Source organism: Cetorhinus maximus, chromosome 11 (assembly GCF_964194155.1).
Source record: "Cetorhinus maximus chromosome 11, sCetMax3.hap1.1, whole genome shotgun sequence".
Lineage (NCBI taxonomy): Eukaryota > Metazoa > Chordata > Chondrichthyes > Lamniformes > Cetorhinidae > Cetorhinus > Cetorhinus maximus.
This window is the reverse complement of record NC_135889.1, coordinates 119377519-119392872: the sequence shown is the minus strand read 5'-3', so window position 1 is coordinate 119392872 and position 15354 is coordinate 119377519. Positions and strand designations below refer to the sequence as shown.

The following is a 15354-nucleotide window of genomic DNA, read 5'->3' as shown; positions in this document are numbered from 1 at the left end:
GCGGAGTTGCCGGAGCTAGGGAGGGCTGACAGTGCAGACTCCGCCCGGGACCCCTCGGAACTTGCCCCAAACTTCAATCAGACCATGGGCTCTCCTTAAGGACCTTTGTGTGTCTGTCTGTGTCTGTCTGTGTGTGTGGGTCTGGGTCTGGGTGTGTGGAGGGGCTTTAACAAGGAACACCCGCCGCCCTAACTCTCCCCTCTCCCTCCCTCCCTCCCTCTCCTCCTCTAACTCAGAGACTGACTCTGATTCCTGTCCCTTACCTTTCCCCTTTCTGGCTGTTGTCAGATTGAGGTTTGGGGGGAGCTTTCCTCCGGTTAGAAGGTTAAAGGGAATCAGGATCCCCGGGGTAGGAGAGAAAGTCCAATCTCCAGGTCCTGACCCGTTGCGGACACTCAAGATTATTGGGAATTTGGGAGTTGTCGGGAGTCCTGGACGAATTCCAGAGAAGACAATTGGGAATTGGGTCAGGATTGACTGAAGGGGGCATCTCATTTTCTTACCCCTTTTTTTTTTGCGTTCTGCAACTCAATATGAGCTGTTTGCTTCCACTCCCCGAGTCTGTCCTGAGTTTCCTGACTCTCTGCGCCTCCTGGTAAGAGTTGCTGGCTCTTCACCCCCTTCCCCCTTCTCCAAATTCTCAACCAGGTGGCACTGCCCGGGTGGGACATTCAGGTCCCAGCTGACAGACTGAGGGATTTGCCCCCCTTCTCCAACCCCCCACCCACCCCCTCCCTCCCTCCTCCCGGGACCCCTTCCCATGTAAAGATCTCCCTTCATCGCTTTCCAACTGGCGGATCCCTGCTTCTCCCCCCGGGGTCTGGACAAGCCCTTCCCAGCGACCGACCCAAAAGTTCCTCCACACACCGCTTTCCATGTGGCCCCCGGCTCCCCACTCCCCTCCCTGCCAATCCTGCCAGGCACCATCGGCCGGACCTCAGCTGCCCTCCTCCTGAAGACCTTGCTTCCTCGGAGCTGAAGATCCAGCCGCTCACTCCTCGCCCAAGCGGAGAGAGAGAGAGAGAGAGAGAGGTCCCTTCCCCTGCAGATCCCCGATTCTCCAGAGGATCAGCAACGATCTCTTGCCCTGGGCAGCGACAAGACATCTGGGCACCAGCTCCCCTTCTGCCCCCACAAGGGAGCTTTCTGACCCCAGGCCGGCCGAGAAGAGTATCCAGTCTCTGCCCCGAGAGAGGAGTGTCCAGTCTCTGCCCCGAGAGAGGAGTGTCCAGTCTCTGCCCTGAGAGAGGAGTGTCCAGTCTCTGCCCCAAGAGGAGTGTCCAGTCTCTGCCCCGAGAGAGGAGTGTCCAGTCTCTGCCCCAAGAGGAGTGTCCAGTCTCTGCCCTGAGAGAGGAGTGTCCAGTCTCTGCCCCAAGAGGAGTGTCCAGTCTCTGCCCCAAGAGAGGAGTGTCCAGTCTCTGCCCTGACAGGAGTGTCCAGTTGGTGTTAGTCTGAATCCCATTGCCTGGATGATGGAGCCTGTGTCCAGGGTACAACTTGCCTTATTCCTGTTTCTCCTGTGTCCTGCTAACATCATCAGCCTTTGGTGGTGAGTAACAATCGAAATTATTCTTTTTCTGTCTTCCTCCCTCTCTCTCTCTCTCTCTCTCTTTTGGTTTTTCTTTCTGTCTCCTTGTAACCTCTTGTTTTTTTCTTTCCCTTTCTCTCCTTTCTTTTTCTCTGTCTCTTTGTCTTCCCCTACCTTTCTCTATCAATCTTTATATAAATATAAACTTTTCTCTTTCTCTTTCCCTTCTCCCTCTCTGTTTCTCTCTCTCTCCCTCTCTGTGTCTCTGTATCTCTCTTTGTCTCTCTCCCTCTATCTCTCTATCTCTCCCATTATCGCTTTATCTCCCCCTCAGTCTATTGCTCCCTCTCTCTCCATCTCACCCTCTATCTATCTCCCCATCTGCCCCCTCTCTCTCTCTCTATCTCTATCTCTCCCTCTATTTGGGTTCTTCCTCCCAGTCCTGTTTTTGTCTAAACGTTCCCCTGACATGTGAATGGACTGGAGACTGAAGCTAGACGCAGTTATTGACATATTAAAGGACACAGTCTTTATAAAAGAATTCATTTTATTTTCTGTAGATGCACCGCAGTGTCAATCCAACAAAAACACAGCTTTGAACTCTTTGCGTGTGTCATGATAGTGACAGGAATGATTGGTGGATTTTTACTGCCCTCCCACAGCAAAACCAGGGGGTAAAACTATTTGGCAGAAAACTTTTCCATGAAGACAAAGTTCTTCAAATCTGTGGGGGTGGTGGGGGGTGGGGGGTGGTGGGGGGGTACAGAAAGTTCTATCTCCAGCTGTGTCCCAATTCCTCCATCCAGCCACTCCTCCCCAACAAGAGAGAGGTGACGGTCTTGAGTCAACCTGTTTTAAAGCAGAGAGAGAGAGAGAGAGAGAGAGACAGTGATTAGTTCGCTCTGTTGAATTTTCAGCCAGTCTTTCCTAAACCTCCCCTCTGCCTCTTAAATGTTAATTGTAACAGTGGGTGTTACAGTCAAACATTTCTCCATTCATTCTCACAGCAATCTGTTCAGCAGAGGGTATGGGACAGGCTCCAAGAGGTGTGTGAGTGTGCAGCCTCCCACGGTGATGCTGCCAACCTAAGCCAAATGTGAATCTGGACTGGGCACAGGGTCGTGGCCCCTGACCCCTGACCCCTGACTCTTTCTTAGCTGCCGAAAGAAATGAATTTAAAAAAAACCCGAATAACTAATATTTCCACATCAAGGGAAGGATGGACTTTTATCGAATAACGATGAGACTTAATGGTGAGCGGGTTGGGTTTCAGGTGAAAAACCAGGCGGCCTGGCCCAGAAAACGGACGGAGGGAGGGGAATTGGGTCATCTCTAGTCCTTAGGTTTTTATCATTAAACAACCTAGGAATGTTAGAACAGAAGGAGGCCATTCAGCCCGAATTAGATCATGGCTAATCTTAACTCCACCTCCCCGACTTTGCTCCATTTCTCCATTGGTACCTTCATCCAACAGAAACCCATCAATCTCTGCCTTGGAAGGTTTCCATTGGCTCCGTGACATTGATGTAGGGGGCTCAAAATTTCCACCAGCCCTTGCAAGATGAAGGTTTCACTTTTAAATCGCCTAATTTTAAGTTCATTCCCCCTTGTCCAGGATTCCACCAACAGATAATCATTGAATCATAGAGTCAGAGAATGGTTACAGCACAGGAGGAGGCCATTTAACCCATTGCCTTCCATGCCAGCTCTCTGCAAGAGCAACTCACTTGGTCCCACTTCACTGCCTTTCCCCTGTTGCCCGCCAAGTCTTCTCTCTTCAGATAATTATACAATTCCCTTTCGAAAGCCATGATTGAATCTGCCTCCATCGCACTCTCTTAGTGCATTCCAGATCCTAACCACTCGCTGTGGAGTAGTTTCTGAATCAGCCCTGTCGAAACCTTTTCACACTTAAAACACCCTGATTAGATCACCCCTGGAAGTTCTGAATTCAAGGCAACACAAGCCAACTGGATGCCCGCACCAGGTCCGATTTTAACTCTGTATCAGTGAACGGACCTTGTGTGAGTTAAAATCTCAACCCTTGTTTTCATAATTTAACACTTTGAGCCCCAGTACGATTCTGCTGGATGGCAAGTTGTTCATAAGTAGACCAGAGTTACATAGACTACAATTCTCTAATCTCAGCGCCATTCTCTTCCCACCAACTGGTTGTCTATTTCTTCACCTTGGTTGCATTTCCAGAGATCAGTGGTATCCTAATACGGACATTGTATAATAAATTATCTTGAGGTGACTCTTTACTCAGTTATTTAATGCTTATTTCCCCCAACCCTGACACATTTTTCCTCTTCCTCTGCTGAAGTCACTGATCCTAGAGAGGTTCGGCTTTATTGTATTTAAGCCACCGCTGGACACTTAAGCACAAAACTCTAGGCTGACAGTCTTGTGCAGTATTGAGGGGGTGCTGCATGGTTGGAGGTGCCATTTTTTGGATGGGATGTTAAACCAGGGCTCTGTCTCCTCTGAGAGATGTCACTATTTTGAAGAACAGAAGAATTATCCCTGGTGTCCTCACCAATATGTATCCCCCCAATCAACATCACGAAAAGCAGATTATCTGATCATTATCACATTGCAGGGGCTGGTTAGCTCAGTTGGCTAAATGCCCAACGTGTGGTTCAGAATAATAGTGCGTTCCAGGGAAGATGGTGGTGTAATGGAAATGTCTCTGGTTTAGTAAACCAGTGATTCAAGCTAATGCTCTGGGGACATAGGGTCAAATTCCACCGTGGTGGGTGGAATTTAAACTTAGCACAGAAACAGGCCCTTTGGCCCATCGTGTCAATGCCAGCCAACAAGCACCTATCTATTCTAATCCCATTTTCAAGCACTCGGCCCATAGCCCTGTATGCTACGGCATTTCAAGTGCTCATCTGAATACTTCTTAAATGTTGTGAGGGTTCCTGTCTCTATCACCCCCCTCAGGCAGAGTGAACCAGATTCCAACCACCCTCTGGGTGAAAGAAATCCCTCCTCAAATCCCCTCTAAACCTCCTGCTCCTTACCTTAAATCTATGCCCCCTGGTTATTGGCACCTCTGCTAAGGGGAAAATTTTCTTCCTATCTATGCCCCTCATAATTTTGTTTACCTTTATCAGGGCGCCCCCCCCCCCCCCCCCCCCCCCCCCCCCCACCCCACCCACCCCGAGTCTTCTCTGCTCTAAGGAAAACAACCCTAGCTAATCCAGTCTCTCTTCATAGTTGAAATGCTCCATCCCAGGCAACATCCTGGTGAATCTCCTCTGCATCCTCTCTAGTGCAATCCCACATCCTTCCTATAGTGTGGTGACCAGAACTGCACACAGTACTCCAGCTGTGGCCTAACTAGCATTTTATACAGCTTCAGCATAACCTCCCTGCTCTTATATTCTATGCCTCGGCTAATAAAGGCAAGTGTCCCATATGCCTTCTTAACCGCCTTATCTACCTGTGCTGCTGCCTTCAGGGATCTATGGACATGTACACCAAGGTCCCTCTGATTCTCTACTCCCTAGGGTCCTACCATTCATTGTGTATTCTCTTGCTGTGTTAGTCCTCCCAAAATGCATCACCCCACACTTTTCTGGATTAAATGCCATTTGCCACTGCTCTGCCTATCTTACCAGCCCATCTATATCATCCTGTAATCGAAGGCTTTCCTCCTCACTATTTATGACACCATCAATTTTTGTGTCATCTGCGAACTTACTGATCATATCTCCTACATTCAAGTCTAAATCATTAATGTACACTACAAACAGCAAGGGTCCCAGCATCAATTCCTGTGATACACCACTGGTCACAGGCTCCCAATCGCAAAAACAACCTTAGACCACACCCTCTGCCTCCTGTCACTAAGCCAATTTTGGATCCAATTTGCCAAAATGCCCGGATCATATGGGCTCTTACCTCTTGACCATTCTCCCATGTGAGACATTGTCAAAAGCCTTACTGAAGTCCCTGTCGACTACATCAACTGCACTACCCTCATCTACGCAGCTAATCACCTCCTCGAAAAATTCAATCAAATTAGTTAGACATGATCTCCCCCTGACAAAGCCATGCTGACTATCCCTGATTAATCCCTGCCTCTCCAAGTAGAGATTAATCCTGTCCCTCAGAATTTTTTCCAATAATTTCCCTACCACTGGTGTTAGACTCACTGGCCTATAATTACCTGGTTTATCCCTACTACTCTTCTTGAATAATGGTACCACATTCGCTGTCCTCCAGTCCTCTGGCACCTCTCCTGTGGCCAGAGATGATTTGAAAATTAGTGTCAGAGCCTCTGCGATCTCCTCCCTTGCCTCACATAGCAGCCTGGGATACATCTCATCTGGGCCTGGGGGTTTATCCACTTATAAACCCACTAAAACTGTTAATACCTCCTCCCTTTCAATGCTAATTTGTTCAAGTATATCACAGTCCCCCTCCCTGATTTCTACACCTGTAATGTCCTTCTCCATAGTGAACACAGATGAAAAGTAATAATTTAAAACCTCACCTACGTCCTCCAGCTCCATGCACAGATTGCGACTTTGGTCCCTAATGGGCCCTACTCTTTACCTGGTTATCCTCTTAATATATTTATAAAATGCCTTGGGATTTTCCTTTATCTTGCCCACCAATGTTTTTTCATGGCCCCTCTTCACTCTCCTAATTACTTTTTAAAGTACCCCCTGCACTTTCTATACTCCACTAGGGCATCCATTGAGTTCAGCCCTCTGTATCTGCCACAAGTCTCCTTTTTTTCCCTTATCCAATCCTCTATATCCCCCGACATCCAGGGTTCCCTGGACTTGTTAGTCCTACCCTTGACCTTTACAGGAACATGTTGGTCCTGAACTCTCACTATTTCCTTTTTGAATGAACTTCACTGGTCTGGTGTAGACTATCCTACAAGTAGCTGCTCCCTGTCCACTTTGGCCAGACCCTGTCATATATTGAAATCGGCCTTCCCCCAATTCAGGACCTTCAGGATCTTTGTGCTTTTCCATAGCTACCTTCAATCTTACAGAGTTATGGTCAATATCTCTGAATTGCTCCCTCACTGACACTTCTACCACTTGCTCAGCTTCATTCCCCAAGATTAGGTCCAGTACCAACCCTTCTCTTGTAGGACTTTCTACATGCTAGCTCAAAAAGCTCTCCTGGATGTACTTTAAGAATTCTACCTCCGCTAAGCCTTTCACACTAAGACTATCCCAGTTAATATTGGTGAAGTTGAAATCCCCTACTCCTATTATTAACCTATTATTTTTACACTTCTCTGAGATTTTCCTACATACCTGCTCCTCTATCTCCCCCTGACTGTTTGGAGGCCTATAGTACACGCCCAGCAAAGTGATGGCCCCTTTTTGTTTTTAAGTTCTACCCATATGGCCTTATTTGAGGAACCTTCTAAGATACCATCCCTCCTTACTGCGGTATAGAATATTGAGCTGCCAGCCCTGCCCTTCCCTCAACCTTGTCTCTGTTATAGCAACAATGTGATATTCCCATGTGTTAATCAACACCCTCAATTCATCTGTCTTACTTGTAAGACTCCATACGTTAAAATAGATGCAATACAGCCTTGCATTATTCCCTTGTGCCTTAACAGGTCTATATTTGCTCTGCCTTCCAATATAAATTTGGTCTCAGTAATGACAGCTATTATTGATTTTTGCAAAAACCCATCTGGTTCACTAATGTCCATTGGGGAAGGAAATCTGCCATCTTTACCTGGTCTGGCCTACATATGATTCAGATCCACAACAATATAATTGACTCTTAACTGCCCTCTGAAATAGCCTAGCAACCTATTCAAGGGTGATTAGTGATGGGCAACAAATGCTGGCCCTGCCACCAACTCCCACATCCTGTAAAAGAATAAAGAAAATAACAGCATGGCTTCAATTCCCATAGACTGGAGCCTGCCTCCTCACTTTGATGTGTCACCTCACCTCCCCATGCTTGATGTGGAGTGATGCCCTTCAAGCTATATAGCCATTTGTGTCTCTTTAATGGAGAGAGATGTCAATGGTCCCTCATGAACTCTGGTTAATTACCTACCCATCATACTGCTTTTTGTGGGGGCTTGCTGTGTGCAAATTGGCTGCTGTGTTTCCTGAATTACAACAATGATGACTCTTCAAAAATACTTCATTGGCTGTAAAGTGCTTTGGGACAGCCTGCAGTTGTAAAAGGCGCTATGTAAATGTATTTCTTCTTCTTGGCACCTCAGACAATTGGTCATTCTTGAGAAATGTAGGTGAACATTGGCAAGTTGAGAGATGGTGGTGGGTACCTATTCCAAGGTTGCTTCACACTTAACATCCACAGTCAGGGGCATAGCAAATAAATTGGAGTACTTTTTAGAATTATAAATATTGGTTTAAAAGCCAACCAGGTGTGTTTCTGAAGCGAGTAGAGGTTGGGGGATATGGTGAGAAAGTGGGTTTGAACATTGAAAAAGGTAAAGTCTTGCTTGTCCAGATCATCTGTTCCTCGAATCCCCTCGAAATTCTCAAGGCATTGTGCAATATTTATTTTCTACAACCATTGCCAAAACATAAATGGCATGTTTAGAGATGGCAAGTGTATTTTTTTAATTCATTCATGGGTTCTGGGCATCACTGGCTAGGCCAGCATTTATTGCCCATCCCTAATTGCCCTTGAGAAGGTGGTGGTGAGCTGCCTTCTTGAATTGCTGCAGTCCATGTGGCATAGGTACACCCACAGTGCTGTTAGGGAGGGAGTTCCAGGATTTTGACCCAGCGACAGTGAAGGAACGGTGATATATTTCCAAGTCAGGATGGTGAGTGACTTGGAGGGGAACTTCCAGGCAGTGGTGTTACCATGTGCCTGCCGCCCTTGTCCTTTTAGATGCAGTGGTCGTGGGTTTGGAAGGTGCTGTTTAAGGAGCCTTGGTGAGTTCCTGCAGTGCATCTTGTAGATGGTACACACTCTTGCCACTGTGTGTCAGTGATGGAGAGAGTGAGTGTTTGTGGATGGGGTGCCAATCAAGTGGGCTGCTTTGACCTGGATGGTGTCAAGCTTCTTGAGTGTTGTTGGAGCTGCACTCATCCAGACAAGTGGATTCCATCACACTCCTGACTTGTGCCTTGTAGATGGTGGACAGGCTTTGGGGAGTCAGGAGGTGAGTTACTCGTCGCAGGATTTCTAGCCTCTGACCTGCTCTTGTAGCCACAGTATTTATATGGTTGGCCCAGTTCAGTTTCTGGTCAATGGTAATCTCCAGGATGTTGATAGTGGGGGATTCAGCAATGGTAATGCCACTGAATGACAAGGGGCGATGGTTAGATTCTCTCTTGTTGAAGATGGTCATTGCCTGGCACTTTTGTGGGGCGAATGTGACTTGCCACTTATCAGCCCAAGCCTGGATATTGTCCAGGTCTTGCTACATTTGGACATGGACTGCTTCAGTATCTGAGGAGTCACAAATGGTGCTGAAAATTGTGCAATCATCAACGAACACCCCCACTTCTGACCTTATGATGGAAGGAAGGTCATTGATGAAGCAGTTGAAGATTGTTGTGCCTAGGACACTACCCTGAGGAACTCCTGCAGTGATGTCCTGGGACTGAGATAATTGACCTCCAACAACCATAACCATCTTCCTTTGCGCTAGGTATGACTCCAACCAGAGGAGAGTTTTCCCCCTGATTTGCACTCACTCCAGTTTTGCTAGGGGTCCTTGATGCCACACTTGGTCAACTGCAGCCTTGATGTCAAGGGCAGTCACACTCACCTCATCTCTAGGGTTCAGCTATTTTGTCCATGTTTGAACCAAGCCTGTGATGAGGTCAGGAGCTGAGTGACCCTGGCAAAACACACACTAAATATCAGTGAGCAGGTTATTGCTAGGCAAGTACTGCTTGATGGCACTGTTGATGACCCCTTCCATCACTTTACTGATGATGGAGAGTAGGCTGATGGGGAGGGTAATTAGCCAGGTTGGATTTGTCCTGCTTTTTCTGTACGGGACACAGTTGGGCAATTTTCCACATTGCCGGGTAGATGCCAGTGTTGTAGCTGGCACAAGCGTATGGCGTCTTTTAATGTTATGCTGATCGGGTTAGCTGAAGTTAGGTGGCGGGGGTGGGGGGGGGCAACATGGACCAGTTGGGCCAAATGGCCTGTTTCTCTGCTGTAAATTCCTTGTAATTCCCTGTCTCTCAGGGTCCTATGTCTGTTGTTTTTAAATATCCTTTCAATTTCATTTGCATCAAACAAGGGTAATGTTCGCACATTTGACTTTATTTTGTATGAAAAAGTAGTTAATAATCCTTGAGGAGCAGTGTAGCACAGTCAGTGAGCAGTAGACTGAGAAACAGCAGCTGCTGGTTTCCTGGCAGGGTTCAAACAGATTTTTATCCTCCTGACATGTGTAGAATGAAGATGTGAGGAGAGAACAGGGCTTTTCAGTGACTGCACGAACTGCTGGACATTCCTGCCTGTCGAATACAGAAACATTTCACGTTGCCTCATATTTCCTCCTGGTGATGACACGATAGATTTCTTTACAAAGTTATGGACAATGTGGTTTATTTAGAAAAGTCACCAGATGTGGCCGTACATTGCAGACGTCACAGTTTGCTTCAAACATCCACAAATTACAGCCGAACCATCTTAAAGAAGTAGATGGGAAGAGCAAGGAAGCCAGATAATTCCCCGCTGTCTCTTTCTGACATTGGGTTTTGATGAGCAAAGCAAGTGTCAATCTAGGGAATCTTCCACAGACACATTAATTAGCCTCAAGATGGGTTCAGGGGATGGCCAAACAACAACTACAACAACTTGCGTTTATATAATGTCTTTGTTGTAATAAAATTCCCCAAGGCCCTTTAAAAGCGTGTTATCAAACGAATTTTGCCACTGAGCCACCTATGATTAAGTGACCAAAAGCTTAGTCAAAGAGCTAAAGGAGGAAGGAGATGTCGAGACGTGACGAGGTTTAGGGAGGGAATTTGAACGCTTAGGGCCCAGGCAGCTGAAGGTATGGCCACCAATGATGATGGAGTGATTAAAATCGGGGATGGCCAAAGAGTTAAGGAGGCATTTTGCAGGCGGAGTGAGACATAGCAGAGTCAACGGACCTAATGAAAAGAATGCTGTAGTGTGAGGCCAAATAGCTGAAGGTGTAAATGTGGGGCAGAATCTGTAGGTTTGAGTCCCATTCCAGGGACTTGAGCACAAATCAATGCTGACATTCCAGTGTAGTTCGAAGGGAGACCTTCACTGTCGGCAGCACAGTCTTTCGAATGAGACATTAAGCCAAGGCCCCCTGCACCCTCCAATCCCAACCTCCGTTCCTTATGGCTGGAAGATAAAGATCCTGTGGCACTTTTCAAAGAAGAGCCGGGAAGTTCTCTCAGGTATCTTGAACATCATTTGCCTCTCAACCAACATCATGGAAACAGGTTTTCTGGTCATTATCTAATTGCTGCCCGTGGGAGCTTGCTGTGCATAAATTGGCTGCCATGTTTCCTGCATTATAACGGCATTACTTCAAAAGGCTGTCTGCCAAGCACTTTGGGATGTCTGAGATCATGAAAGGCCCTGTATGCATGCATACTCTTTCATTGTACGACTGATGGCAAAGTGGGGGCAGGAGAAAATGCACAATGGAAGACATTTGGAAGAGTGCAAGAACACAGAACGGAATTAAATTACTGAGGTCGGGTGAGTGAGGCTATGGATGGATTTATAGATGAGGGAGATGCACTGAGGAACAGAAATGGGTGATACCTGCAATGGGGCTTAGTTCAGGTCAGGATGGGAGTGGCAGCTTTCTGGGCGAGTTGGAGTTTATATGCTCAGAACGAATTGGGAGGTCAAGTCTGGAGGTGATGGGTGAATGGGCAAGGCTCCCAGCGACAGTGAAGCTGGGGTAGTGAGGGAGGTGTGCATTATTTCAGAGGTTGAAGCAGCTGGGCTTAATGATGGTGTAAATGGAGGGTGGGGCTTGAAGCACAGCTTGATGTTGATTGAATATGACACCAAGGTTGCGGGTTAAATCTGATTGAGTGTCGAAGTATGGGATAGTTTCAAGGATATGGTATGAGATTTTTGGCAGGATAAATGCCTGTGGTTTTAAGATTGTAACTCAATTTTAATAGGCTCTACTTGTGTTTGTAAGCTCTTCATGTTATGATCTAGTATGACTTCCTTAGAACTACTCAATTAACTGTGATTACTATCAACCATCTTACATGTAATTTTAATGTCTGTTTTTGTGGAAAGGGAAGGGATGGACAGAGGGAGATAGGAAAGGAAGAAATCACAGGTTTCATAATTGATAATTTACATTTCTTATAGAAGCAGGTGCCCAGCTACTGTCTTGTATCTCAAAGGTTGTAGAACAATGTTAAATAGCTTTCATTCAAAGACCTTAGTGACATATTCTGAGAGGAAAAGCTATTGCATTGTTGTGTGTGTGTGTGGCATGTCAGCATATCTATGTGTGTGAAAATATGAGCCTAAGGCAGTAGGCCTATTGGAGGTTCCTCTGACTTCTCATTTTCTGCTATTAGCTGCCTTTTGTTTACTGATGTCCCTTTTAGATAGAGTGTTGAATGCCACTAATTCTAATCTGTAATTAGATTGCTCTAGCACCACAGTTTTCTGCCCTCCATTCCCAAAGGCATTGACTTTCCCTGAGCCATACTTCCATGGCTAGCCACTGGTTCCTAACCCAGTGTTCACCCTTTGTGTCTAAGCTGAATGTTGGCTCACCACTTAAACAGAGGGGAAGTCACAGCTGGGCCTGGTGTGTCCTCTTCATACTCAGAGCACTGAAATAGTAGTGAGGAGGGAGAACCCTGACTAATTTTGCCTTCTCTAGCTCAAGGAGACCAATTGCAGGGACCTATAATTTTCCTGCTTAAGGCCAACTATCAGCAAAGCTCAGGGATTGGAGTAGCAACCTCCGTATGGCTCAGTACACCACTAGCTAGCATATTCGCCCAATGATTCACAATACATTCTAACCAAGAACATGAAAACATAAGAATTAGAAGCTGAAGTAGGCCATCTGGCCCATTGAACCCGTTTGCCATTCAATAGATCATGGCCAATCATACACCTTAAATCCACTTTCTTGCACTATCCCCATATCCCTTAATTCCCTTAGTATCCCAAAATCTATCAACCTCTCCATTGAATATATTCATTGATGGAGTGCTCCCTGGGGTAGAGAATTCCAAAGATTCACTTCCCTTTGAGTGAAGAAATTTCTCCTCATCTCAGTCCTAAATTGCTGAACCCTTATTCTGAGCTTGTGACTCTGTGTTCTGGATTCTCCAGGCAGGGGAAAAATCTTCCCAGCATCCACCCTGTCAAGTCTCTTAAGAATTTTACATGTTTCAATGAGGACACACCTGTGTCTTCTAAGTTCTAGGAGACATGGGCCTAGTCTACTCAATCTCTCCTCATAGAACAAATCTCTCATCTCAGGAATCAGCCTAGACAAAATGTGTTGCACTGCCTCTAAGGCCTGTATAACCTTCCTTAGGTAAGGAGAGCAACATTTTATAATACTACTACATTTTCTCCTCAGTGTTATTTTAATGCTAATGATAAGCCCAATGTTTGCAACCCATGTACAACAGTGTTAGAATGTCTGGACCACAGATGAACCAGTTCCCCAAATGAACTAAACTTGCCTACTCTTTAGCGTTGCTTCCTGATACACCAGGTGCATTGCTTACAATGCCAGCTAACAGCAGCTAGTAGAGAACAACTTGTTGTCTAATAGATTGATTTTTCCAGGGTTGGGGAGGTGGGTGGGGGTGGGTGGTGGGGGTGGGGGGGGTTACAGGGGGGTTGCAGAATGTGGGTGCATAAGCATGGAGGAGGATGGAAGTTATTACTAATGGAGAAGAATGCACCAACATATTACAGGGGTGGAGGATAAAGGAGCCCATGATTAACTGACTGTTCCACAAAAACTCCAACTTTCCTGCTGGGTTAGAATTGTATTTCGGTGGCCTTTCTGTCTAAAGCTTTGAAAAAAAATTTATTCATGGCATGTGTGCATCTCAGCTAGCATTTATTGCCCATTCCTAAGTGCTGAAAGTCTAATTCATGTAAGTCAGGAACCTGAGGTCAGTCAGAGTGCAATCACTGCATGGCATAGGCAGTTTGCAGATTGGAAATTGCTTTTACAGGCTCAGGGAATTAGGAGAGAAAGAAACAACCTGAATGGTTATTGTTCTTTATCTCATTTTCAACACATTTGACACTTTGAAATGCACTGCTTTAAGTATGATGGAGTTAGTTATATTACACATAAGGATTTGGAGGATGTTATAGATTGTAGTGAGAGTTGTATTGAGGAATAATGAGGTAAGTGATTGGTTCCTGGGAAATTTGAGCCAATCACGATACATGGTCAGTGATAAATTGTTATTTCGAGTGATTTAAATTTCAGCCAGGGAACGTAACAGTTTTTCTGCTTGAGACGCAGTTAAGATATGATGTGTGCTTTTCAAAGGACAGGAATTTATATAGGAGATGATCAGTAGCCAGTTACAAGGTTGCAATCTAAACAGACAGTCCTGACGTAATGCTTGAATGGTTTGCAAATGTTAGCAGGAAGATTGAATTACAGCTTTTTGCTTAGTGTCAGCTGTATGATATTTATGCTTCATATATATATACATTGGGTGGGTTAATTACTAAGGCCAGGATTTTCCGGCCCCATTGGGAGGTTGGGTGGTCCAGCCAAAAGCCCATTGACTTTTGACGGGACCGGACGATCCTGGCGGTGGGTGGGGCTGGAAAATCCCACCCCAAGTGTTTGGCACAGTGATTGAGCAGCGGAGCCAAAGTTGGGATATTGGTGAAAGCATATTAAAGCTGCAAGCAAGGGTTTACACATTACATGACTGGTAATGTAGCACCTACATGGGAGTGAGTTACATGTAGGCTGGAATCTAATGGAGATGTTCAGATGGATTAGATAGAATAGTGGATACGTTGGAATGAGTTCCAGGCTGGAATCTAATGGAATGGCTCAGATGGTTTATATATAGAATAGTGGATACATGTGAATGAGTTCCAGGCTGGAATCTAATGGAGAGGTTCAGATGGTTCATATATAGAATAATGGATACCAGGGAGTGAGTTCCAGGCTGGAATCTAATGGCAAGGTTCAGTTGGTTTATATATGGTTTGTGATGGGCAATTAGTGCTGGTTTTGCCAGCAACACCTGCAATCCCATGAAAGAATAAAACAAAATGTATAAAATAATTGATATCTGGGAGTGAATTAGGGAACAAAAACATACAGATATTTAATCAATGAGAAAGATAAATATTATAAAAAACATAAAGAATGGCCTTGTTAATTCCTGGTCTGTTCTTTTGCTTGTCCGCAGATGTCACTGATGTCAATGCTCACACTGAGGGCTTAGCAACCACAGAGTGACTACTTAAGATTTATTGAGTCACACAATAACACAGGGCCGCATATTATATAAAATATTCTGCGGGTGCAGCAACAGTAGCTGCCCTGACACAAGGACACTGAAATAAGGCATGATCACTTTCTTTGCTATCAGTTTGTGATACAAATCTGACATGAGTGCGTGGGAGTGATAGGACATAAACCATCTCAAGATTTTTCAATGTTGCTAGCAGTTGCTGCTTCTTACTCTTGAATGCCCCTTCATTTACATGAATCCAATAAATTACAGTGACCTGGCCAATATATATTCCTCAAGCAGTGTCACCCTCACAGATTATCTGGTCATTATCACACTGCTGTCTGTGGGTGCTTGTTGTGCACAAATTGGCAACTGGGTTTCCCATAGCAG

At 45.6% G+C, this 15354-nt stretch overlaps 1 protein-coding gene across 1 annotated transcript in view; it reads left to right on the top strand.

Moving 5' to 3' along the window:
- The first annotated feature begins 908 nt into the window (after positions 1–908).
- Positions 909–15354, top strand: part of wnt6b (wingless-type MMTV integration site family, member 6b) — a 79208-nt gene continuing 64762 nt past the window's right edge. The window contains exon 1 of the mRNA XM_078552655.1: positions 909–1549. Coding sequence (XP_078408781.1) covers positions 1470–1549 — 80 coding nt within the window. The 5' untranslated portion in view covers positions 909–1469. The remainder of the gene's footprint in view (positions 1550–15354) is intronic.